The following is a 27,084-nucleotide window of genomic DNA, read 5'->3' on the forward strand; positions in this document are numbered from 1 at the left end:
CCTCTGTGACACAACCGTATCCTTATGCATAGCTATTTTAATATTGTTGGCCTCACATACCCTGGCTGGCCAAACCTGCAAAGGTAAAGCTGTATTTAAACCTGAATTTTAAACTAAGGCTATAGCATAATGTCTTGTGCTGTCAAGCCTCTCGTGTCCAGTGTTATGAAGCTTTCTTGCATTTTTCTAAAGAACAGTTCTATTTATTTAGGTGGAACAAATGGGCCAAAGCCATTAACAACCCAGTCTCTGTCCAACACTAAACAGTGTTAAACATGGTCCAGGGTTTGGCATTCAGAGGCCTCAGCCTGCTTAGTACCATGGCCCAAACACAATTGAAAATTATTTTAACCTTCTATTAAAGATAAAGAAAAGGAAGAAAAAAAGTTAAAGCATTTGAAATGTAAAGAATTAAGTCAGGCTTTTATTTCAACATGTTTTGTTCCCTTTAGCTGGAGAGAGTTTTAGAAGCAAAAACCTCTGGTTTGACAGTCTCTTAAATATTATTGAAGATGGTAATAACTGTCCCTCTAGGAAAAAGAAAGTTAGTTGAAATGAGCTGGAGCTACTACTGTTAAAATCTGATCCCATTTCGTCCCAGGTGGTGGCTGGGATTCAGTTGGAGCCAGTAAAAGTGAGAATATTATCTGGGTCCCTCTCAGGCCTGGTCTGGTCAGGACATCTCTCAGGGTTAGGATAATGAAGGCCTGGGACCCCAGGAGATGAAGGGGGTGGCAGCCATGATGGTGAAGCTTGCTTCAGTATCCTCTATTCTTTCACTTACTCTGGTTTTTTTCTGTCCTTTGTTCTCCTTACCTCTCCTCCCCCTAGTTCCCAAAAATGTCTTTCTTTCAGGACTCAAAAAGGGTGGAATAGCCCATCCCCTCATTATTTTTGCCCATCAATTAGGCCTACTTTCTGAGACACTAATTTTGGGTCATTAACTCCACATCATTTGTTTTTAACAAGTATAATTACAGCAGTCCTTGAGTTATTTGAACATGGTCTTTTTTGTTTAAACTAATCCAGTTTCTCTGGTTTTCTTGCATCTAGTCCTATTAACATTTGTTGTTATAGGTTGTGACATCTTATGAACTTACGCTCACTTTTTATAGTTAAACTCACAGTTAAGGTAAATTTATAAACCCAATTACCACAGCAGAACAGAGTAGGACATTTCAGTTAGACCTGTAATTAATTTTCAAGTGTAATAAATGGTGGTTATGGCACTTCTAACCACTCTGCTTTATGTACTTGTATTTCTTGTCACAGATGGAGTTGAAGAAGAAAAAATGGAAACTGAGACAGATGGGCAACAGTCAGAAAAGGTAAACATCTGAGATTTGTCTCTGATACAGTGATTCTTTTCATGAAGTTCACAAGTCTGAGTTTTTTGTGTTACAGTAGCACCTAGAGGCCTTAATCAAAGATCGGGGCCCATTGTGCTAGTCACTGTACAAATATATAATGAAAAGATGGGCCTTACCCAGGTGACTTAAATTGTAGTAGAGAGATTCTTGTTCTCAGCCTCATCTCTGCAGAGTGAATTAAACACTCCTGTCGTAGGAGTGCCCTCTTGCAAGTTTATTGCTGAGCAAAGTGGGAAGAGATGTCGGTATCTTTTCCTGTCCTTTCTAGCCATAAGGAGAGGGTCTGAGGAAGGATCGAAGTGGAGATGTCAGTTTTAATTGAAGAGCCATAGAAAAACTGCAGCAGCATATCCTGACATGTTGCGATGTTTTTCTTGTAGTGTTGGATTGACGATTCTGACTCCTAATCGTGCAGTGCTGTGATGTTTTTGGCTCTGCACAGTTTAATTCAGTGAGAAATTGGCTTTCCAAGATGAAGTACCTTTGCTCTAATCTTACCCGAGATCAGTAAAGAGAAATCAGTTCTCCAAGAACCATTCCTAATTTTTGAATTTAGTGTAACTCAGTTGTGTTGGACTGCCAAGTTCTCCGAGTAACCTATTTTTATAACACAAATATAAAGCAAGAGACACCGAGAGGATGAAAGACACAGAAAATAGTTCTTGTATTTCCCTTCTGTGTGCCAGCTGGAGTTGGATTGGCAATGTGAGTGAAGGCATTTATTCATAGTTTCATCACAGACAATGGCAGTGCAAGCTACCCTCCTTTGTCTAGTGCAGGGGTAGGCAACCTATGGCACATGTGCCAAAGTTGGCACATGAGCTGATTTTCAGTGGCACTCACATGGTCCTGGCCACTAGTCCAGGGGGCTCTGCATTTTAATTTAATTTTAAATTAAGCTTCTTAAACATTTTACAAGTCTTATTTACTTTACATGCAACAATAGTTTTATATATATTATAGACTTATAGAAAGATCTTCTAAAAATGTTAAAATATATTATTGGCACGTGAAATCTTAAATTAGAGTGAATAAATGAAGACTCGGCACAGCACTTCTGAAAGGTTGCCAATCTCTGGTGTAATGAATGTGACTCAGCTCTGATTTAGAGCTTGAACCTAAGCCCATGACAGTCAGTGGCAAAAGCATCATTGGCTTCAGTGTGTGCATGATCAAACCCTTAGAGACAAGCTGCCTAAGAATGAGAGGAGTTCAGTCTGTTTATTCGGGCCTTCATCTCTCCTACGGAGATTGTCGGCAGGAGGTGACTTCAGTAGTGCGTTTTGTGCTGTAGATAAATGTCCACTAAGATCTAGACTATGACTAGCAGCTCCTTTCAAAGAGGTCACAGAACTATGAAGTGGTAATGGCAGAGACTTCTGGGCAGTACTGACCTGCACTAAATCCAAACTAGTGCTCTAGAACTGATTCATCATTTTCTTGAATGAACAATAACTACATTGTGTCTGCAGTTACCTGTAACACTTTCCTGTTACCCTGCTTTTTCAGTCAAATGAATGAAACACCAGTGCTTAAATTAAGGACATGTGTACATGACAATCTTAAGTCGACCTCTGTTAGGTCAGTTTACAGCCATCACAGTAATTACTGCGGTGGCTGATATCCACATTACCCTCCTCCTGTCGGTGGTGCGTGTCCTCACCAGGAGCGCTTCCACTAGCTGAAGAGGGACAGCGTGGGGGGCTAAGAGCCAGGGGGCTTCTCTCCTTCGGCAGGAAGATCCATGCCCAGAGTCTCTGGTTGGCTGCAGTGCTCCCCGCAGGGAACCAGGACCCCGGGGCACAGCCAGGCTCACAGCGGGGCGCTTGGGCAACAGCCCAAGCCAGAAGCTTGGTTGACAGCCCAGCTTGGACCAGAGACCAGGATCGGATTAACTCTCCTGTGGGCCCGGGGCTATTAGATTTTGTGGGGCCCCTGTATACAAGCCTTTTTCCTTGGAGGGAGTTTAGTGCAGGAGGGGGTGCAGGGTCTGGGAGGGAGGGTGTAGGAGGGGATTCTGATCTGGGGCAGAGGTTTGAGGTGGAGAAGGGGGTAAGAGTTGAATGCTCCAGCTGGAAGGTGCTTACCACAAGCAGCTCCCGGCCAATGGCACAGCAGGGCTCAGGCTGCCTGCCTGCCATAGCCGCTGCTAGCACATCTCTGCACACCCTTTGGGGGGAGGGGGGCAGCAGGTCTCAGTATGCTGCCTGTGCCTGCAAACGCCCTCCCCTTGCCCCCCCAGCTACAGGGAGCTGCAGAAATGGTGCTAGGGGCAGGAGCAGCGCATGGAGCCGCCTCCCCCCCTCCCCTCCCCGCTTGGGGCTGCAGAGACATGACAGAAGCCAGCTGCTTCCAGGAGCAGCATGGTGCTATGGCAGGCAGGCAGCCAGCCTGAGAGCCCCTTTTAGCGGCCTGGAGATCGCAGTTTGTGATTTATTTTTGCAGGACCCCACTTGAGCCAAGGCCCTGGCCTGCAGCCTCTAGAGCCCCTGCCTTAATCCGGCCCTGCCGGAGACCTGCAGCAGCCCAGCTGGGGAGCCAGGAGCCAGCTTTCTTGTCAATTTCATGGCTCAAGCAGAGCTGTGAAATTAACAAGTATGACAGTTAACAGCCAATGTGAGGAACAGTATCTGCATAGACATTGAGTCACCCTAGCTACACCGACATAAGCCCTATGCCTGCCATGGAGTTGGAGTTATGTTGGTGTAGTAGAGCACTTACATCGTCAGTAGCAAGTCTGTAGTGTAGACACTGATGTAGTTAGGTCAACATAAGCTGCCCAATGTCGGCCTAGCTTTGTAGTATAGTCCAAGCCTAATACTCACAATACATAATTCTGAATGTTACTCCTTGTTTGCTGTATTCTTTTGATTATCTTTATATTGCTTGTATGAAATAAGAGATGTAAATACAGTGTAAGGTAATGATGGACATGAAAATTACTGTTCCAAATTTATTGGAAACTAATTCCCAGTCTAGTAGAACAGACATTCAGATAAGTCCAAATTACTTGCCAATTTTAAAATATTTCCCACCTCCACCCTTACGCATAAAATCACTGCTCATTTCATTAATACAGTTAAGGTCCTTGAGTTGGGATAAGCTAGAATCTGTGAAGAATTCCACTTCTTTGAGTAGTGTCCCTATGGGTGCTTCATGATAGGGCATACTTCCCCAGGGGCAGATTGATCACAGTGTCCAACCTTGTTTCAACAGTCCAGTGGAGTCCACAAACCCCACTGCAAGGGCTTTGCTACAAATTCTAGGCCATATGGCAGCCTGTACGTTCATGACTTCCCTAGCAAGACTTAACTCTTGGTGTCTTCAACCATAATTGAGAACTGTCTACACTCCCAACAAACTGTTGGTCCAAGCAGGTGTCCATATCTCAGAAGGTCCTCAGTCCTCTGAGTTGGTGGAAGGACCCACAAAAGTGGGTGGGGGAGAGAAGAGTTTCACTTGTACAGCCTCCTCCCATGAGGATTGTCACCACAGAAGTCTCCCTCATAGGCTGGGGTGCACAATTCCAAAACCTTAAAGCTCAGGGCAAATAGACCCCCCCACACACATATCAACATATTGGAGCTCAGCAGTCCATTATGCTTGCCAACACTTCCTGCCACACATCAAGGACACCGTCAGAATAATGCTGGACAACAGAGCAGCGGTGTTTACATCAATCAGCAAGGAGGAGCAAGAAACAAAATCTGGTGCTTCCCCCTGTTGGAGCTGGCTTACAGGACTAGATAGATCATGGGTCTGATCCAATATGGCAATTGCTTTGTGCCCAAGAATCTTGACCATGGTTGTGAAAAGAACTAACAGGCAGTCCCAAATTGATTCCACCTTCCCAAGGATGATAGAGCTTTCAGGTGATTCTGTGACCAAGCTAACAAGGAATTTTTTTCTTATGTTCCCCTTTCTCTCTTCCTTTATCCCCCTCCAACACTCCAGGTTGAAAGCAAAGGAGAAAGTGAAATAGAGGAAGGTGATAAGGTTCAGGAAGGAGAAAATGAGAGAAATCCAGAAAAGGAGCAGGACATTGAAGTCACGTCTGATACCAAGTCAGGTAATAGACACCAGCTGTTACTTGAGCTGCATTTTAGTTTTAAAAGCCTTTCTCCAAAGCTGCAAGAATAGACTATAAAGTTAATTGTGGCAGAAATATTTTCTCTCGCACATCAGGTCTGCAGTCTGGTTCAGCAGTAGATATTCCAGGTCATTTCACGGAAAAGCTCAAGTGCTAAATTCATATTGCAATCATTTCAGACTTCAGTTTAGGGACTTTTTTCATCTTGGCTGTAGGGACTGGGTGAGCAGATTGCTAAACTAAAGTGAGCACAAATCATATAAATGAGTTTATTTCCGTATTGCTAATCTGTTGGTCCATTCCTAATGTAAAGAAGCAGATGAATGGGACTACTATGAACACAGCTTTGTGCTTAAAAGCTTAACAAGCTTTCTCCGTTTCCTTACGAGGTTGTGCAAATCATTTCATTTGACTGGTTGGGAATAAAGTACCGAAAAATCATAGTATCTTCCTATATTTTAAAATACCATGTCATTTATTACACGAATCTGTGTTCTGACTGTGTCGTATAGATCTGGCACATCTATTCTGACAGGATTTTTTTCATCAGGATTTTAGGAGAGGACAGAGCAAAACAATAAAAAGGTCTCCATTTGCTTCTCAAAATGGAGATGATCATGGAATTTGTTTATTGGAAATACAACTTAAAATTATTTTGATATTAAGACTAAAAAAAATGATGGAGAGAGAAGAGTGCACAGGGTCGAAAATGAAAACACTTTGGGAGCATCACGCCTAAGGATTTGGGGGGATCCTCTGGAATATACATTTTGTGGAGGTGTTCAAACTGCTTCTGTAGCAGTATGTGGAGGAAATGCTGAGGTACTATAATAATATAAAGCACCCAAGTGGGAATGTTGTAATGTGCTCATTCATGGTTTATGCTGTGAGAGCATAGAAGTACGTGCTATGTAAATCCTGTCCCTGATGTGATAATTATGAAGTGAAGAATGAATGTAAAAAAATTATTGGGTCATCTCTTTAGAAGAGAAGGAGGCAGAAGAGAACAAGGAGAACGTTGAGGCGTGCAAAGACAAGGAAAGCGACACTGGAAAGAAGAAAGTGGAACACGAAATCTCTGAAGGAAATGTAGCTACAGCTGCAGCTGCTGCTCTTGCCTCAGCTGCCACCAAAGCAAAGGTTTGTCATACAGAAATGTCCACCGCAGCTGATTTCCAGTTTCAATTGGGCAGTATTCAAAAATAGTCCATTGTTCCAAACCACTGGGACCTGAAGTGCTCCTTTGTTTGTTTGTGCTCTTTCACTTCTGCTCTTTGAACACTATCATTAAATGAAATTGTTTCCCTGTGAATAGTTTAATGCTACAATTGTAAACATTGTAAAGTCAGGGCGAGCATCCCCAAAAAGAGTGTCATCTTTTCAACGTATAATGTGGGCAGTTGTCTCTGCTGGGTGTGCTGTTAGTGGTCAAGGAACAGAATTGGGAGGCAAGATTTGTGGGTTCTCTTCTTGGATCTGCCACTGACTAGTTGTGTGACCTTAGGCAATTCATTTAACTTCTCTGTACCTGAGTTTCTTTGTCAGTAAAATAAGTATAACACTTACATCACAGGGCAATGTGATAGTTGTAAAGATCTTTGAGATCCTCACATGAAAGGTCGTCTGTTGTTCTTCTTCGAGTGGTTGTTCATGTCCATTCCAAGCAGGTGTGTGCACACCGCGTGCACACCAGTCGGAAGATTTTCCCCTAGCAGCATCCGTAGGGTCGGCCCTGGCGCCCCTTGGAGTGGCGCCACTATGGCGTCCTATAAAGGGGCCCGCCGACTTAGCACCGGTGACGGCTAGCTGGAACTTGTCTTGTGCATAGCAAGTTAGCAGTGTCCTATCCTCATGTATAGTCCGTGTATATGGTTAGTATATAGTTAGTTTACTTAGGTCATTTGTATATAGTTCTTGGTAGTTGGGTTCCCCGCCCCCACATTTCATCACCCGTTGGGGCATGCCTGGGTCCCCCGGGTTTAAACTCTGCAAGGACTGCGGGAAATTCATGCCCAAGAGTGACCCGCACTCTGCTTGTTTGAGGTGCCTCAGAGAGAGCCACCAAAAGAACCGGTGCTCTATCTGCAGGGGCTTCCACCCGAGAACTCTCAAAGACAGAGCTCAAAGACTTAGTCCTCCTGATGGAGGCTGCCCTGCAGCCACCCTCGGACCCAGAAGCGGCCGAGGTGGTGCCCAGCACATCTTCCTCGGTGCGGAGCACTCCAGCACCGGCATCAGAACTTAGGGCCCAGCCCAAGTCTTCTAAAACCCAGCACCAAACGGAGTCGGGTCATAGGAAGTAGGCCTCAGTGTGGCACCGCTCACCATCTCCGGTGCCCACTAAGAGGAGGAAGCCAGCGTAAGGGAACAATCACCCCACCATAGACTCATAGGTCAGAAGGGACCAATCTGAGCATCTAGTCTGACCTCCTGCACAAGGCAGGCCACAGAACCCCACCCATCCAATTTTATACAACCCCTATCCCAGGACCGAGTTATTGAAATCCTCAAAAATGGTTTGAAGACCTCAAGCTGCAGAGACACCACCAGCAAGCGACCCGTGCCCCACGCTGCAGGGGAAGGCGAAAAACCTCCAGGGCACCTGCCAATCCGCCCTGGAGGAAAATTCCTTCCCGACCCCAAATATGGCGATCAGCTAAACCCTGAGCATGTGGGCAAGAGTCACCAGCCAGCACCCAAGAAGGAGTTCTCCGCAGCAACTCAGTACCCATCGCATGCAACATCTCCCCGCAGACCATTGAGCAGACCTGTCTGGTGGTAATTCAAGATCAATTGCCCAAATTAACGATCCTATCATAACATCCCCTCCATATACTTATCAAGCTTTGTCTTAAAGCCAGGAAAGTCTTTTGCCCCTACTACTTCCCTCGGAAGGCTATTCCAGAACTTCACTCCCCTAATGGTCAGAAACCTTCGTCTAATTTCAAGTCTAAACTTCCTAATATCCAGTTTATACCCATTCGTCCTCGTGGCTACATTAGTACTAAACTTAAATAATTCCTCTCCCTCCCTAACGTTAACCCCCTTGATATATTTATATAGGGCGAGCATATCCCCCCTCAGCCTTCTTTTGGCCAGGCTAAACAAGCCAAGCTCTTTGAGTCTCCTTTCATAAGGCAGTTTTTCCATTCCTCGGATCATCCTCGTAGCCCGTCTCTGAACCTGTTCCAGTTTGAATTCATCCTTCTTGAACATGGGACACCAGAACTGCACACAGTATTCCAGATGGGGTCTCACCAACGCCGTATACAACGGTACTAACACCTCCTTATCCTTGCAGGAAATACCCCGCCTGATGCATCCCAAAATCGCATTTGCTTTTTTAACAGCCGTATCACATTGGCGACTCATAGTCATCCTGCTATCAACCAGTACCCCAAGGTCCTTCTCTTCCTCCGTCGCTTCCAACTGATGCGCCCCCAACGTATATCCAAAATTCTTATTATTAATTCCTAAATGCATGACCTTGCACTTTTCACCATTGTATTTCATCCTATTTCTATTACTCCAGTTTACAAGGTGGTTCAGATCTTCCTGAATAGTATCCCTGTCCTTCTCCGTGTTAGCAATACCCCCCAGCTTCGTGTCATCCGCGAACTTTATTAGCACATTCCCGCTCTTTGTGCCAAGGTCAGTAATAAAAAGGTTAAATAAGATCGGTCCCAAAACCGATCCTTGAGGGACTCCACTGGTGACCTCCTTCCAGTCCGACAGTTCACCTTTCAATACGACCCTCTGGAGTCTCCCCTTTAACCAGTTCCTTATCCACCTTACAACTTTCATATTCACTCCCAGCTTTTCCAATTTAACTAACAGCTCCGTGTGCGGAACCGTGTCGAACGCCTTACTGAAATCTAGGTAAATTATATCTACCGCATTTCCTTTATCTAAGTAATCCGTCACCTTCTCAAAGAAGGAGATCAGATTGGTTTGGCACGATCTACCTTTAGTAAATCCGTGTTGCAATTCGTCCCAATTACCATTGACCTCTATGTCCTTAACTACTTTCTCCCTTAAAATTTTTTCCAAGACCTTACATACTACAGACCTCAAGCTAACAGGCCTATAATTACCCGGATCACTCTTTTTCCCTTTCTTAAAAATAGGAACTACATTAGCAATCCTCCAGTCATACGGCACAACACCCGAGATTATCGATTGCTTAAAAATTCTCGCTAAAGGGCTCGCAATTTCACGCGCCAGTTCCTTTAATATCCTCGGGTGGAGATTGTCCGGGCCCTCCGACTTCGACCCATCGAGCTGTTCAAGTACGGCCTCTACCTCAGTTGCAGTAATATCCACTTCCATATCCACATTCCCGTTTATCATCCCTCCATCATCACAAGGTTCCTCACTAGTCTTATTAAAAACCGAGGCAAAGTACTTGTTTAGATGTTGGGCCATGCCTAGGTTATCCTTAACCTCCATTCCATCCTCAGTGTATAGCGGCCCCACTTCTTCTTTCTTTGTTTTCTTCTTATTTATGTGGCTGTAGAACCACCAGGACCCCCAGAGGGTGACGCCGTCCGCGGGTGCAAGTGGACAGGCTGGGCTACAGCCCTCGGCTGCTCCGTCGACTCCTGCACTGTAGAGAGGGCGGTCGAGTCCGGACCGGCCTAGATCCCCAGACCTCAGCGGAGACTTGCGCCTCCCCTCAGCACCGGAGGCATTCAAGGTGGCCTCAGACTTGATGGGACTCCCGGCGCCGGCCTCCCCGCACTGTAGTCGGGAGTTGCCTACCACGGTCCACCCCCAGTACAATCGAGGGGCAAGCCAGCCATGCTGTTGCCTCTCTCCCCACCCCGCACCGCTAGGGCGGCACTGGACCAGACGGGAGGCTCCCTGCTGCCTCAGCATCGCTCTCCAACGGCACGAGGTGCTGCTCCCCCCAAGTCCTCTTACTCAGAGACTTCATACTCAGAGGCAGACTCCTACCACTCCGGCCGGTCGCAGAGCAGGAGATCGGTTTCGGGGATGAGCCACCAGCGTTACCGACAGTGGCAGCAGCAATGGCATCCGCCATCATTGGCCATTTTGGACCCCCTGGGCCTACCACCGGTCGGTAGGTCAGGCATTTGGTCCTCGGTCTCCTCGGCGTTGGTGGCCCTGGCACAGTTGCCTCCTCCACCGTCGCCGCGCAAAGGTGTGCCATATTCAAGTTCAGCATCCCCTAGCCGGGCAGCGGCACCAGCAGCGACTACAGTTCAGGTTCACAGGCACCGCCCGATATACCAAGCCGCTCACTGGCGACCCTGGTACCGGTTGCGGTGCCGCATTTAGAATTGGAACCAGCCCTGCAACGAGAATACCATGTGCTGCAGGACCCCGAAGGGCTACATGCACCTGAGGAAGGGCCAATCCAAGTAATTTCCTCGTCTTCGTCCCCAGACGAAGCGGTCTCGGGCAGGACTGCGGCACCGCCCCTGGAGGACACTCAGATCTTCCAACTGCTCGGGGAGCAGCTCAAAGCCTCGCAATCCAGGCTGAGGAAATCGAGGTGGGTGCGGATCCGATAGTAGACATCCTGGCTCCCTCAGGGCCCATCCAGGGTGGCTCTTCCATTAACCAAGACCAAACCGGATATGTCCCGCACCTTATGGCAGACGCCAGCCTCACTGGCCCCTTCTGCCCAGAGAATGGAAAGGCATTACTTCGTCCCCTCTAAGTGGCACGAACATTTGTGTGTACACACACACACACACACACACACACACACACACACACACACACACACACACACACACACACACACACACACACACACACACACACACACACACACACACCGGACTCCCTGGTGGTGGACCCAGCCAACCAACAGGAGCGTCAGGGGTCAACACCAAAGAACAGGGACGCCAAAAGACTACACCTCTTTGGTAGAAAGGTGTACTCTGCGGCAGGCCTACAACTCCGTATTGCCAACCAATAGGCGATCGTAAACCGATATGATCATAACACATGTTCAGTCATGTCGAAGTTTACGGAGCTCCTCCCCCAGGACTCGAGGTCAGAATTTTCGGCTCTGGTGGAGGAGGGGAAACTGATATCCTGAGCCTCTCTCCAGGTGGCCCTAGATGCGGTGGACTCAGCCTCGTGCACCCTGGCCACGGGCCTGGTCATGAGGCTGGGAGCCTGGCTCCAGGTCTCAGGCCTTCCCTGTGAGGTCCAGCAGACCATTCAGGACCTCCCCTTCAAGGGGCAGATACTGTTTTCAGAAAAAATGGGCAAGTGTCTCCATAGCCTGAAGAACTCAAGGGCCACGCGTCGCTCGCTGGGCTTGCATACCCCTGCATCCCAGCACAGGCAGTTTAGGCCGCAGGCGGCCCCACACCCCCACCAGCCTCAGACTCGCCAGGAGCTAGGGCGCAGGCGGGGCAGAAATGGCAAGAGGTGTCACCAACGCCACCTCTCCGGCCAGGCGTCCGGTCAACCAAGACCGTCGTCGGGGCCTAGGCCCCCTGTTTGATGGTACGGTTGAGGGCGACCTACCTATTGAGACTCTAGATTCTTCTACCCCTACCTTTTGGATCACGTCTGTCCCCCTTCTATCATGCCTGGTTCTGAATCACGTCAGACAGCTGGGTGCTCCGCACGGTTGAGAGGGGATATTCTGTCCAGTTTTCCTCCCTCTCGCCCCACCAGCCCCACTCCCTGTCCCTCTTCAGGGACCCATCTCACAAGAAACTTCTAATTCAAAAAGTGCAATCCCTCATGGAGGCAGGGGCAGTGGAGAAAGTCCCTCGAGAGCTTAGGGGCAAAGGCTTCTACTCCCAGTATTTCCTAATACCGAAGGCGAAAGGGGGCCTGAAACCCATCCTGGACTTGCGGCGATGGAACAAGTTTGTACAAAAGCTCAAGTTCCGCATGGTCTCCCTGTCCTCGATCATTCCCTCCCTGGATCCAGGAGATTGGTACGCCACCCTCGACTTGAAGGACGCTTATTTCCACGTTGCCATAATTCCCCGACACCATCGATACCTCAGGTTCATCGTGGCCGACGCCCATCTGCAGTTCGTGGTGCTCCCGTTTGGCCTGTCAGCTGCCCCAAGGGTCTTCACGAAGTGCATGGCAGTTGTGGCGGCCTTCCTGTGCAGGCGGGGCATCCAGGTTCTCCTCTATCTGGACGATTGGCTCATAAAGGGCCACACCAAGGAGCAGGTGGAGGCTCAGGTGGTGTTCACCAAGCCGACCTTTCTCAATCTCTGCCTTCTCTTGAACGAAGCCAAGTCCACCCTGTCTCCTATGCAACGAATAGAGTTCATAGGGGCGGTTCTGGACTCCACCCACGCCAGAGCGTTCCTTCTGGAATCCAGGTTCCATGTGATTTCCGAGCTCATCCTTGGACTGCAATGTGCCCCGATTACTACAGCGCAGATCGGCCTCTGGCTATTGGGTCACATGGCGGCATGCACCTATGTGGTAAACCATGCCAGACTCCGGCTTTGTCCGCTGCAGTCCTGGTTAGCAACAGTATACTGCCCGGCCAGGGACCCCTTGGACTCAATGGTATCCATTCCCCCCTTTGGTGCTGAGTTCACTACGGTGGTGGCTCAACCCGCAGAAAGTGTGCATGGGTGTCCCCTTCACCGCCCCTCAACTCTCCCTCTCTCTGGTAACGGATGCCTCGGATCGGGGTTGGGGAGCGCACCTGGGAAATCTCAGAACACAGGGCTTGTGGTCTCCAGAGGACCTCGAGTTGCATATCAGTGTCAGGGAGCTGAGAGCGGTCCGCCTGGCTTGCTTGACCTTCCAGTCCCATCTGGCTGGCAGATGTGTTTCAGTCCTCTTGGACAACACATCAGCAGTCTTTTATATCAACAAACGGGGGTGCACGCTCCTCTCCCCTGTGCAGGGAAGCCCTCGTGTTGTGGGATTTCTGCGTCCACAGTGCTACCCACCTGACAGAGTTCTACCTTCCAGGGGAGCAGAACAGCCTGGCGGACACCCTCAGCCGCTTGTTCCAGGGTCACAAGTGGTCCCTCCGAAGGGATGTGGTATGCTCAATCTTCCAGCTCTGGGGCTTTCCCCAGTTAGACCTGTTCGCCTTGAGGGAAAACAGGAAGTGCCGACGGTTCTGCTCCCTCCTGGGCCGTAGTCTGGGGTCTCTGTCGGACGCCTTCCTCCAGTCTTGGGGGGTTGGTCTGCTTTACGCCTTTCCTCAGATCCCCCTGATACACAGGGTGATTTTGAAGATCCGCAGGGACCACGGACGGGTAATCCTGATAGCTCCGGCATGGCCGCGCCAACATTGGTACACGTCACTCCTGCACATGTCCATTCAGGCGCCCTTGACGCTGCCCCTGCTTCCGGACCTGATCTCGCAGGACCGGGGCTCCCTCCGTCACCCGAACCTAGAATCTCTGCACCTCACAGCCTGGATGCTCTATGGCTGAACCCGGTGGAGATGCAGTGCTCCCAGCAGGTCAGACAAGTGCTGCTCGGTAGTAGGAAACCATCAATCAGGGCCACCTACCTGGCCAAATGGAAGCGCTTCTCCATATGGTCGGGTCAGTGAGGTCACAATCCTCTGGGGGTCCCAATCCCCATTGTCCTAGACTGTTTGTTTGCTCCACCTCAGACAACTGGGCCTCTCCCTCTCCTCGATTCGTGTTCACTTGGTGGCCATCTCGGCTTTCCATCAGGGAGAGGGGAGGTACCTGCGTGTTTGCGAGCCCACTGCTAGGGCGTTTCCTCAAGGGTATGGACAGGCTATTTCCGCATGTTTGTCAGCGAGCTCCTGCCTGGGACCTGAATCTGGTTCTCTCCGCCCTCTCGGGGCCTCCCTTTGAGCCCCTGGCTTCGTGCTCCCTGTTGTACTTGTCGTATAAGACCACCTTCCTGGTGGCGATCACCTCGGCCAGGAGGGTGTCGGGGCTCAGGGCGTTAACATCCGAGCCCCCATACACTGTCTTTTATAAGGACAAGGTCCAACTTAGACCTCACTCAGCCTTCCTCCCCAAGATCATCTCACAGTTCCACATGGGACAAGATATCTTTCTCCCGGTGTTTTATCCGAAACCACACTCTTCCGATGAGGAGCAGAGGTTACATTCCCTGGATGTCCGCAGGGCCTTAGCCTTTTACATCAAGCGTACCAAGCCGTTCAGACGCTCAACGCAGTTCTTCATCGCGGTGTCAGATAGGATGAAAGGGCTCCCGGTCTCCTCTCAGTGAATATCTTCGTGGATCGCAAGGGAATCTGGGAATGCTACCGCATAGCTAGGACCCCTGTCCCTCCAGTCATGGCCCACTCCACTAAGGCGCAGGCCTCCTCTGCGGCATTCCTGGCTCAGATCCCGACTCGGGAGATTTGTAGAGCGGCCGCATGGTCCTCCATCCACATGTTCACGTCGCACTACGCCATCACGCACTAGGCTAGGGATGATGCAGTTTTTGGTCGTGCAGCACTCCGGTCAGCAGTGAGCTCCGACCTCACCATCTCGGTACAGGCTTGTGAGTTGCCTGCTTGGAATGGACATGAACAACCACTCGAAGAAAAAACAGTTAACCACCTTTCAGTAACTGTTGTTCTTCGAGATGATGTGTTCATGTCCATTCCAATACCCACCCTCCTGCCCCTCTGTCGGAGTGCCTGCAAGAAGGAACTGAGGGGGTGGAGGGTCAGTGGGCCCCTTTACAGGGCGCCGTAGTGGCGCCACTCCAGGGGGCGCCAGGGCCGACCCTACGGGACACTGCTAGGGGAAAATCTTGCACACGGCGTGCTTGGAATGGACATGAACACATCTCGAAGAACAAAAGTTACTAAAAGGTGAGTAACCAGTTTTTTTTTCAGGGCTGGATATTGAGTGTGGTATTTTTTCCATTCCATGTTTGTGTTAAATGGCCTCTTAAACTTTCCAGCTACAAATCAATGAATTTTTTTTTTAGTCTACCTTTTTTATGTATATTTTAAAATCTTTGTTTCTCACATATTAAGTTGTCTGCAGACTTTACCTAATGAGCCATAGCTTGAATCACTGTTCCACATGGCAGCTCTGGCTTACAGTTTTTATTGTAAATATCTTCTGAGTATCCTGCTTCATTCAATTTAATGAATGTTACACCCTTCTTCCTCCTCCCTCCTCATATTTAAGACATCTCCTCTACTTCCCAGATAATTTGTTTCATTGTAATCCTTTCTCTGTCTTTTTGTTCTTTTCACTAACTCTGCTGAATACTATGCATCACAAACTCCAGTTCAGGTTTTAGTAATAAAATGTATAATTCGGTCCAGCTGGGTGGGCCTCAGCACTGGAATTGCTCATACAGTAGAATACCCCCAATTAATTATTGCTGTAGGATGGATCTGTGGCATTTATCTACCTCTGTGAGAGGCCCTTATTACTGTGACCCCATCGTGTGTGTGGTAGGTCAGTTAGATTATCTGCCACATCACTTGCCTGGTTTGCTTTATGATGATGATTTGTGCTTCATCCCGTGTGTGTGTGTGTACGTGTCTCTTCTTTGCAGGTCCCTTGACCCTGCTTGGGATACATACTTTCCAGTGCTGGATTTCTTTGTCCTGCATTTTTTGACAGTGACTGAGTAGTCGTTGCCATGCTAATGATGCTTAGAAGAGGCAAATATAATACTCTGGTAGAGCAAGGGAAAGCTGTTAGCTCCTCTGGAAAAAGAACTCCAGTTGGTTACTGTATATTTCTTTGAAACAAACTGACCTCAGAAGAGGAATGGGAGACAGATTGACAGAGCCTCTGGCATCGAGGGGAAGGAAGAAATGAACCCGTCTTGTGGGGGGGGAAGGATGTTAGGGTAAGTGCGGGATTTGGGACAAACAGAACCCCTGATAGCATGTGGTTGGAGGAACCTGACATGCTGGGAATAGATTGCGGTGGGCAAACTACAGCCCTCGGGAATGTCCTGCCCAGCCCCTGAGCTCCTGGCCCGGGAGGCTCGCCCCCAGCCTCTCCCCTGCTGTGCCCCCTCCACCCCGCAGCCTTAGCTTGCTGGCTCCGGCGAAATGCTCTGGGTGGAGGGACTGTGAGCTCGGGGGGCAGCGCAGCTGCAAAGCCAATCTGACCCGGTCTCTGTGCTGCATGGTGGTGGCAGCAGTGGCAGGGCCAGGTGGCACAGCTATAGCGCCACCAGCCTCCAGTGCTCCAGGCAGCGTGGTAAGGGGGCACAGAGTTGGGGGGGGTGGATAGAGGGCAGGGGAGTTTGGGGTATTGGTCAGTGGGTCGGGGCTGGGGAGGGAATGGGGGTAGAGCTCCGGGGGGGCAGTCAGGAAGGAGAGGGGGGTTGGACAGGGCAGCATGGGGCAGTCAGGGGTAGGGGTTCTGGGGGCAGTCAGGGGACAGGGAGAAGAGGTGGTTGGATGGGGCAGGGGTCCAGGGCAGGGGAGCATCAGAAATTGGGGGGGGGGCGTAGATGGCAGGGCAGGAGTCCGGGGGCTGTCAGGGAGCAGGGGTGTGTAGATGGGGCAGGGGTCCTGGAGGGCGGGGACAGGGGGATTGGATGGAGCAGATAGGAGGTGGGGGCTGGCCCTCGACCCCCTCTCCTAACCAGCCTTCCATACAATTTCCAAAACCCGATGCGGCCCTCAGGACAAAAAGTTTGCCTGCTCCTGGAATAGATATTCACTCGGGGTGGGAGAGGGAAGTATGGGGCCACAGAGAGCCCTTGGCGGGAAGGAGAATGGAGCATATAGAACTCCTGCCGTGGGAGGAAGATTAGGGGATCTTGGTATGGGAAGAGGAGGTTTTGGAGGGTACACAGAAGCCCTGCAGGTGGATGATGAGGGGAGTTGTAGGGAGTGTGTGACAGTGTCCTTCCCCCTGGTTTTTAGTGGAGCCTCTGGTTCTGGAAGGGCTCAGCAACTCTTGAAAGGAGTTCCCACTGTTTTGCCTGTCTTGGGCTTCACTTCCCTTTAAACTAGTCTGTATTCAGGAAGCGCCCTAGATTTTCCTAGCCATAAATGTTCTTACTTTCTTCGGGTATGTGGATGCTGAAGGTGCAAATTTGAAGATCCTGAGTTTGCAGCATCCACAGGGGGAAGTTATAGCACAGCACTTCCGTGTGCACTGCTGTTCACACCCCTTTTGTCCAAACTGCAGGTCAGTGTAGCTGTGTCGTTAGACTTTGGTCCCTATTGTTTGTTATATTCCCAGATAATGAGTCATACTCTGGCCTCTGTCGTGACTCTGACAATTGTTCAGGTGTATATGTGTGTAATCTACCTACAGTCTAGGCAGGTTCATTAATATAGGCCTTATTCCCTTCCCCTGAGCATGCTTTTACTCACTTCTGATTAGGTTTAAATTGTTGTGAATTCTTATCTGAGAAAAGGGCACTCTGTCAAGTTAGGGTATGATGATGTCACTAAAATGGGACTGTTTAAACTCTAAAACGCTTGAATTTGAGATGCTGGATTCAGGTAAAGCAATCTTTTAGGTAGTCATCTGACACCTTACTGCAATAGTTAGGTTTAAAGTCATCGAAATGTCATGCATCATTTTATTGAGACTGATCTGAGAAAGGGGATTAAGTCAAAGCCCCATTTACAATTTGACAAAAACTTTAAAATGTAATATTAAACTGGCATATGGGATTCCCCCATGGTTCGTTTATTAATTTTAGGATTATTTTGAGATGTGAATACCAAGGTGACATTTTTTCTATCAGCCTTATAAACTCAGCCTGAGATCTGAAGATCAAGCTGTTTTTTCTGTCCCTTGCATCATCAATATCAAGGATTAATTCAGATCTTAAATGTTGATGCACAAGCCATGGCAGAATCATATCATGCTTTCATAGCTATGTTAGCACTGCAAGGCTAAAAGGAATAAATGCTTTTAGTAAAGTAAGCAGATAGTGCTCACAAGGAGCAGATATTTTGAGCCATTTAAAGAAGCTGTTTAAAAGTCATGTTCTGACACACCTTCGAGATCTCTCTGCATTAATAACCCTTTGTCTGCTGTGATAACCCACACAATTGTGAAAAAATGACATGTACACCTTAGTTATGCTTCTCAGATCTGGAATTCCTTTCTTTCATCAAGTGATGGTAAGATGATCCAAGTACTTTTAATTCTGATCTAATTTCTGAAGAACCTTTTATCTGAGGATGTCACTGTCGTAACAAACACTAACTTAATTTCACATCATTCATGGGCAACATGTACACATTTTACAGATGGCAAAACTGAGGCATGCATATGATTTGTTATGTTGTACTGTGAAATGCCTTGGGATGCACAATAAGAGCTGCCTATGTGCTGTGTGTGTGGCTGAGTGTAGCCTTCTGGACTCTTGATCTGTTAGATCTTATCTGTGTATTTCTCTTGGGTGCAAAAAAGTTGTGCAAACTGGTAATGGAAAAATGTTACACTATTGGAAGTCCTCCCAATAAACTGGGGTCCTTGCTTTATGATCTCATGACATTTGGTGATAACTAGTGAATGTTTCCTTTCAAAACGGATTTTAATATCAAAGGTTCTAAACTGCAACCTAGTTTACATATGCAGTCAGTGCAATACGAGAGGCTAGATGTCCCAAGGCGCTTTACAAAGCAGTCAGAGCATGAAAGGCCTTATTTAAAGCCAAATTCTAGTGCTATAATATCGGACTATTTCCCAAAAAGGCACTGGTTCTTCAGACCATCTGGCTTCATTGTAGGTAATTTTGCATTTCTGCATCTAGGTCTGAAGAGTAGAAATGAGGTCTTCTGTAAATAGCAAAACCCCTTATAGCCAGAGCACCATGCACTTGTATTAAGAGTTACTTCTCTTCTGCTCACCATGGATTGATAGGCATTTTCAGGCAAGCAATAAAAATGTAAATAGGAGTGAAATTTTCATCTTTTATTTTGAGAGGCTTCCTGCTCCCAATCAAGCTCATGTCGCCATTTTCTTCCGTTGATGGTAGATGTAAGAGGGAGAAAGGGCTTGGATAATGCAGTCCTTTTGATTTGGACAAAGACACACAGAGAAAATTTATATTAGAGGAAATAATATCCTGTAATCAGGACCTTAACACTCCAGCATAGAATTGGAGTGCAACATGGACTTCTCTTCCCATTTACACTAAAAATTCAGACAGCATTAAGGCCATTTGTGAGCGATGTCTGTGTCTGAGATGGAATAATGTAAACTTCAATATTAACCCCAGACCATTAACTCTAGATTATATGGAAAGCTATTATAGTATTGCAAATTTTGCGTTAGAAATAGAACTGTAAGTGTCACAGGAGAAATCTTGCAGTTAGCTTTTCTGGGGGAGGTTGATGGCTGCAGGACAATGTTATTAAAAGAACGTGTCAGTGTGTTTTGAAGGCAGCACAATATAGTGGTGAGTTGGGAGCTGGTCATCAGAAGACATGGTTTCTGTTCGCAGATCTGCTAATAACTTTGAATTTGGGCAAGTCACTTCACCTCTGCACTATAGCTTTCTACATGTAGAATGGAGTTAATAATCCCCATATCCACCCAGTTTGTGAAGTGCTTTAACACCTTTGGTGAAAGGCTCAAAGTGGTAAATAGGTTTTTAAAAAAGCAACAAAGAGTCCTGTCGCACCTTATAGACTAACAGATGTATTGAAGCATAAGCTTTCATGGGTGAATAGTCACAGGACTCTTCATTGCTTTTTACAGATCCAGACTAACACAGCTACCTCTCTAATAGGTTTTTTGTTTTTGTTTTGGGGTTTGGTTTTGTTTTTTACTTGTTTTGGTGATACACCCACTGCATATCTTCCCTTCCCAACCCCAAATTGCTGAATTAATTTTCCCTTACCATGAAAATGCATTTCAGGACCTATGGGTCCTTTTTCATTTTTTCCCACCACTGGACACACTTTCTGCTGTAGATGGATATAATGCTCTTTATCTAGACATGGTTGATCAAAACAGCCTATGAGAAGATTGCTGATTTCATAAATTATCAAGACAGAAGGGATCATTGTGTCTGACCTCCTGCATAACACAGCCTGTAGAACTTCCCTGAAATAACTTGTTTGAACTAGAGCAGATCTTTTAGAAAAACGTCCAGTCTTGATTTAAAATTTTCCAATGATGGAGAGTCCACAACAGCCCATGGTACAGTCCTCTCGTGGATCAGTAACTGGTTAAAAGAAAGGAAGCAAAGGGTAGCAAAAAATGGTCCGTTTTCACAGTCGAGGGAGGAAACTGTACTAGGACGAGTGTTGTTCAGTATATTCATAAATGAGCTGGAAAAAGAGGTAAATAGCGAGCTGGCAAAATTTGCAGGCGACGCACAATTACTCAAGATAGTTAAGTCACAATTTGAGTTACAAAGAAATCTCACTAAATGGGGTGATTGGACAACAAAATGGCAAATATCAGAGGGGTAGCCGTGTTAGTCTGGATCTGTAAAAGCAGCAAAGAATCCTGTGGCACCTTATAGACTAACAGACGTTTTGGAGCATGAGCTTTCGTGGGTGAATACCCACTTCATCAGATGCATGCTGCATCTGACGAGGTGGGTATTCATCCACGAAAGCTCATGCTCAAAATGGCAAATGAAATTCATTGTTGATAAATGCAAAGTAATATACATGGGAAAACATAATCCCAGCTATACATACAAAATGATAGGGTCTAAATTTTTCTGTTACCACTCAAGAACGAGATATTGGGGTTTTCGGGCTCAATGTGTGGTGGCAGTCAAAACCAGTTGACAATGTGAGGAACCATTAGGAAAGGGATAGATGGTAAAACAGAAAATATCACAATGCCACTATATAAATCCATCGTACGCCCACTCCTTGAATACCGAGTGCAGTTCTGGTCACCCCATCTCAAAAAATATGTATTATAAACGAAAAGGTACAGAGAAGGGCAACGAAAATGATTAAGGGTATGGAACAGCTTCCATATAAGGAGAGATTTTAAAAAAATGGGACTTCTCCGCTTGGAAAAAGGCATCTAAGCAGGATATGGTAGAGGTCTATAAATTCACGAATGGTGTGGAGAAGATGAATAAGGAAGTGTTATTTATTCCTTCACTTAAACAAGAATCATGGGTCACCTGATGAAAATAGTAGGCAGTAGGTTTAAAACAAACATAAGAAAGTACTGCTTCACACAATGCAGACTGAATCTGTGGAACTCGTTGCCAGGGGATATTTTGAAGGCCAAAACGATTAGCCCAGATTGTCAGGGATGCAACCCTGTGCTCTGGGTGTCCCTAGCCTCTGATTGCCATAAGTGGGAAGTGGACGTCAGGGGATGGATCACTCAATAATTGCCTGTTTTGATGATTCCCTTTGAAGCCCCTGGCAATGGCCAGGGTTGGAAGACAGGATTTTGGCTAAATGGACCATAGGTCTAACCCAGTATGGCCGTTCTTATGTTAAATTGTTCCAGTGGTTAGTTACCTTCACTGTTAAAAATATTTGCCATATTGCTAATCTCATTTTCTTGCTTGAGCTGTCATGGGATCATGTTATACCTTTGTCTGTTAGATTGAAGATCTCATTAGCAAATATTTGTTCCCCAGGTAGGTACTTATATACTGTGATCAAGTCACCCTTTAGTTGTCATTTTGATAAATTAAATAGATTTAGCTGCTTGAGTCGTCACTGAGGCATGTTTTCCAATTCTTTAGTTATTCTTGTGGCTCTTCTCTGAACCCTTTCCAATTTATCAGCATCCTTCTTGAATTGTGGATACCAGAACTGGACACACTATTCCAATAGCAGTTGCATCTGTGCCAAATTCAGAGGTGAAATAGCCTCTCTGCTTTTAATCAGTAGTTCCATGTTTATACTTCCAATGATCTCATTAGTCCATTTGGCCACCACATTGCATAGGGAGCTCATGTTCAGCTGATTATCCACCGTGATGCCCAGGTCTTTTTCAGAATTCATTTTTCCTAGGGTAGAGTCCCTCATCTTTTAAGCATGGCCAATGTTCTTTGTTTCTAAATGTATGATTTTACCTTTGGCCATATTAGAAAGCATATTGTTGGCTTGTGCCTAGCTTACCAAGTGATCCAGCTCGCTCTGTATCAGTGACCTGCCCTCTTCCTTATTTAGCCCTCCTGCAATCTTTGATTCTTCTGTAAATTTTATCAATGATTTTATTTTCTTCCAGACATTGATAAAGAGGTTGAATAGTGTAGGGCCAAGAATTGATCCCTACAGGGTCCCACTAGAAACTCCTCTGTTTGATAACAATTCCCCATTTACAGTTACGGTTTGAGACCCATCAGTTGCCTAGTTTTTACTCCAATTAATGTGTGGCATGTTGATTTTGTTTTGTTCCACTTTTTGTAATCAAAATGTCATACAGTACCAAGTCAAATACCTTAATCAACTCTAAATGTATTACACCGACACTATTACCTTTATCAGCCAAATTTTTCATCTCATCAAAAAAATATCAAGTTAGTTTGACAGGATCTGTTTTCTGTAAACCCACATTGATTGGCACTAATTATTAATATCTTATTTTCTTTATTAATCATATGCCATATCAGCTGTTCCATTATTTTGCCTGGGATCAGTGTCAGGTTGACAGGCTTATAATTACCCAAATCATTCTGTTGAGTCTTTTTAAATATTGGCTGAACGTTAATTTTCTTCTGGTTCTCTGCAACTTCCCTGGTGTTCAAGACTTACTGAAAATCAGCATTAATGGTTCAGAGAGCTCCTAGGCCAGCTCTTTCAAAACACTTGGATGCAAGTTATTTGGACTGGCTGACTTTTTCAGTGCTTGCTCATGTCGAACCATTGTTTAGTTGAACATTGACAGCTTCCCACCAAAGATCGCGACGGCGCAGGTCACCTTCACCCAGACAGTCTCCCAGATGCCAGTCTCCACCAGGTGGGAATCACTCCCTGTCTCAGCACCAGTCTCCATCTCCCCGGTACCACTCGTTGAGCAGGCACCGTTCCACACCTCTCTGGTCACCGACCAGGGTCAGTCGACAAACTCAGGCCTCAAGAGCTCTGCCTTGGTCACCGGAAGAGCAATGGTCTAAGTAGGACCAGGATTCAGTCCCTTGCCAAGGAGGGGGATTCACTGCCAACTCATGAAACCAACACAGCACCTGCAGCAACCGCATGGTAGCAGGAATATAGACCCTCTCAATGGCTGTACTGGAGCCTCTGGGGCATGCCCATAATGCTAGTCCCATATTCCCACCAGTCCTCGCTGTCCATCTCAAACAAATCAACTTTGGCACCAGAGTTGAGACACGGTACCAAATCCAATGTGAGGTCGGCACATCAGTCTCCAGCAACTAAGAAGTCGTCCCCGAAGAAGGAAGGGGAACCTTGAGCACTTCAACCCACATGTCAGGGACCCGAATCTTGTGCTGTTGCGGCTCACATGGGGCCCCCTTCGAGCCTCTGACTTCTTGCTCTTTCCTTCTCCTGTCCTGGAAAGTCACATTCCTAGTTGTGATAAAATACACCCGCCAGGTCTCTGAGATTAGGGCACTTATCCCAGAACCACCCAATACAGTCTTCTACAAAGACAAGGTCCAGCTGTTGCCGCACTGAGCTTTCCTGCCCAAGATGGGCTCACAGTTTCATATGGGCCAGAACATTTACTTACCTGTCTTCTTTTTCCAAAGCCACATAAGTCGGAGGAGGAACATAGATTGCATTTCCTAGACATCAGGAAGGCACTGGCCTTCTGCATTGAAAGGCCCAAGCCATTCCGCAAGTCGACGCAATTGTTCATCACAATGGCCAACAGGATGAAAGGTCGTCCAGTGTCCTCTCAAATAATTTCTTCTTGGATTACATTCTGCATTCGCTACTACTGTGATCAGGCGAAGATGCCACCACCAGCGATTGTAACCGCCAACTCGATCAGGGTGCAAGCCTCTTCAGCAGCTTTCCTGGCCCAAGCATCTATCCGGGACATCTGTAGAGTGACCACCTGGTCATCTGTCCACATGTTCACATCCCATTACGCACTTATCCAGCCGGCCCAGGATGATGCTGGCTTCAGTAGAGCAGCACTGCAAGCTGCTAGACTGAACTTCAAGGCTATTGCTTGTTAGTCACCTAGAATGGAATTGGCATGAGCGAACGCATGAAGAATCGAAAATGGTTACCTTCCTTTCGTAACTGTTTGAGCTGTGTTGCTCATGTCCTTTCCATTACCCACCTTCCTACCCCTCTGTCAGAGTTGCCAGCAAGAAGGAACCAAAAGAGTGTAGGGTCGGCTGCGCCTAATACACCAACACATGAGTGTGGCACTGAAGGGGATGCTACCGCCAACCCTACAGATACCATTAAGGCAAAAATCTCCAATAACTGTGCACGTAGGCGTGTGGACACCTAGAATAGACTAAACATGATCAACACGTCTCAAAGAACAAAAGTTATGAAAGATAGGTAACGATTTTTCGGGGGATGGGAAAGGGCAGGGGTTTGTATTTGTGCAATGAGTTGTAACAATAGCTAGTATGTGTGGTCGATTAAACTGCTCATCCTTCTGTCTTTTTACATTTTAAACTTGAAATACTCAAGCAGTGCTTGAGGGCTGTCTCATTTAGATGTCATGTATTTAAATAATTAATCATCCTTAGACATACATCTGATTATCCTCAGTAGTAAAGGTAAAGCTTGAGGGAGATATTTGAGGCTTGTTGGTTTTGTCTGTAATCTGTTTTTGCACTCTTAAATTTCGCATGTAGCTTCAGTTTTTCATAAAAGAGCAATGCTGTAATGTAAGCTGGTTGTAAAGGAAGATGGGTTTCTTTTATATAACCTTTCAACAAACTTTATACACTGACAGAGAGTTGTAGCTATTTAAGGCTGTGTAGACTCTCTCCCTGGTTGATATGGAACTGCTACAATGGGCAAAATTGTAATTTTACTTGTTGGCTGTTGAATGTTGTAATGGGATCCACTTTTAACTAGTTACATAACTTCCAGTTCACTCGAGCAAAGATCTCTAGAATGACAGAGGTATATCAGTCTTCCTGAGTGTGTGTGTAGTAGCCTCGCAAACACCACAATAGTAAAGACTTTTTAGATCACACGTAACTGAACCACCATAAATCTTTTGCCCTTTGATCCCTTGTTAGCCCCTGGCTCTTCCATTTTAAAACCTCCTACTCCAGTTGCTCATAAATTCAGATGGTTTTAAGGCAAAATCAAATCGTCTAGGGCAGGGGTTGGCAACCTGCGGCACGTGAGCTGATTTTTAGTGGCACTCTGCTGCCAGCCAGGGTCCCGGCTGCTGGCCCCTCAGAGCCCGCTGCTGGCCTGGATGGATGGAATCCTGGGCCAGCAGCAGGCTGAATGGGGCCAGCGGATGGAACCCCAGACCGGCTGCCGCCCCCACTCAGCCCACTGCCAGCCTGGATGGATAGCAGCCGGCTGAGCAGGGCTGGCAGATGGAAACCCAGACCAGCAGCGGGCTGAGCCCACTGCCAGTCTGCAGTTCCATCTGCCGCCCGCCCTGCCAGTCTGGGGTTCCATCCATTGGCCCCTGCCAGCTGGGATCCTGGCCGCCAGCCCCACTCAGCCCGCTGCCAGTCTGGGGTTCCGTCCGCTGGCCCCTGTAAATGTGAAATGTATTACTGGCACGCGAAACCTTTAATTAATGAAGACTTGGCACACCACTTCTCGAAGGTTGCCTACCCCTGGTCTAGGAGGAGTGAGCTTGTATAGTATTCATTTATATATAAACCTAACATCTATCTTCTGTGACTAAGACTTCAGAAATATTGGGAGGATTGTCATTGTGAAGATAAAGGATTGAAAATGAAAAGAAAATAAATATTTGGTTAAAGTGAACAAATGGAAAAGCTAGGACACAATTCATATTTGGTTATTCAATCCGTTAAAGCATGAACTGTCTATTTTGTAAAGGTTGTGTGTGCAGGAGGGCACTAGCTTGTGTGTTTTTTATCCTCAGCACCTAGCAGCAGTGGAAGAGCGAAAGATCAAGTCCTTGGTAGCCCTCTTGGTGGAAACACAAATGAAGAAACTGGAGATCAAACTTCGTCATTTTGAAGAGCTGGAAACAATCATGGACAGAGAGAAAGAGGCAGTAAGTGCAGGAGACTAATTCTCTGATATCCTAAAGCAAACCAATGGCTAGAGAGGTTTCTGCGTGTCAGAATAGCTGGTGTACTAGCAATTTCATCTGTTCCTAACTCTTTAGATCTACAGTTCTCGTTAGCTCACCTAGGATATATCTACAATTAAAAACTCACGGCTGGCCCATGCCAACTAACTCAGGCTCGGGCTAAGGGGCTGTTTAACTTTGGTGTGAATGTTCATGCTTGGGCTGGAGCCCGGGCTCTAGGACCCTGTCAGGTGAAAAGGTCTCAGAGTTTGGACAGAGCCCGAATGTCTAAACTGCAATTAAACAGCCTCTTAGCATCAGCAGAGTCAGCTGGCACTGGCCAGCCACTGCTGTCTAACTGCAGTGTAGACATACCCTCATAGTTACCCACATGAAGCTGTTTAATTCACCTCTCTGATGTGTCTACCCAGGATCTCTTCTGTAATGTAAAAGAGTGAGTTAGGACTACACCTTTACCCCGATGTAACGCTGTCCTCAGGAGCCAAAAAATCTTATCGCGTTATAGATGAAACCACGTTACATCGAATTTTCTTTGATCCACTGCATCACACAGCCCCGCCCCCCCGAAGCG

General features: G+C 47.0%; 1 protein-coding gene across 2 annotated transcripts in view; it reads left to right on the forward strand.

The window, feature by feature from the left end:
- The window catches only part of SMARCC1 (SWI/SNF related, matrix associated, actin dependent regulator of chromatin subfamily c member 1), a 187,842-nt gene that overhangs the window by 127,998 nt on the left and 32,760 nt on the right, over window positions 1–27,084 (forward strand). The window contains exons 22-25 of one of the 2 annotated variants that reach the window (XM_050942456.1): window positions 1,273–1,328; window positions 5,325–5,439; window positions 6,446–6,600; window positions 26,340–26,474. In XM_050942456.1, coding sequence (XP_050798413.1) covers window positions 1,273–1,328; window positions 5,325–5,439; window positions 6,446–6,600; window positions 26,340–26,474 — 461 coding nt within the window. The remainder of the gene's footprint in view (window positions 1–1,272; window positions 1,329–5,324; window positions 5,440–6,445; window positions 6,601–26,339; window positions 26,475–27,084) is intronic. The other variant, XM_050942458.1, reaches the window with a different exon arrangement.

The sequence above is a fragment of the Gopherus flavomarginatus genome, chromosome 2 (genome assembly GCF_025201925.1).
Source record: "Gopherus flavomarginatus isolate rGopFla2 chromosome 2, rGopFla2.mat.asm, whole genome shotgun sequence".
Classification (NCBI taxonomy): Eukaryota; Metazoa; Chordata; order Testudines; family Testudinidae; genus Gopherus; species Gopherus flavomarginatus.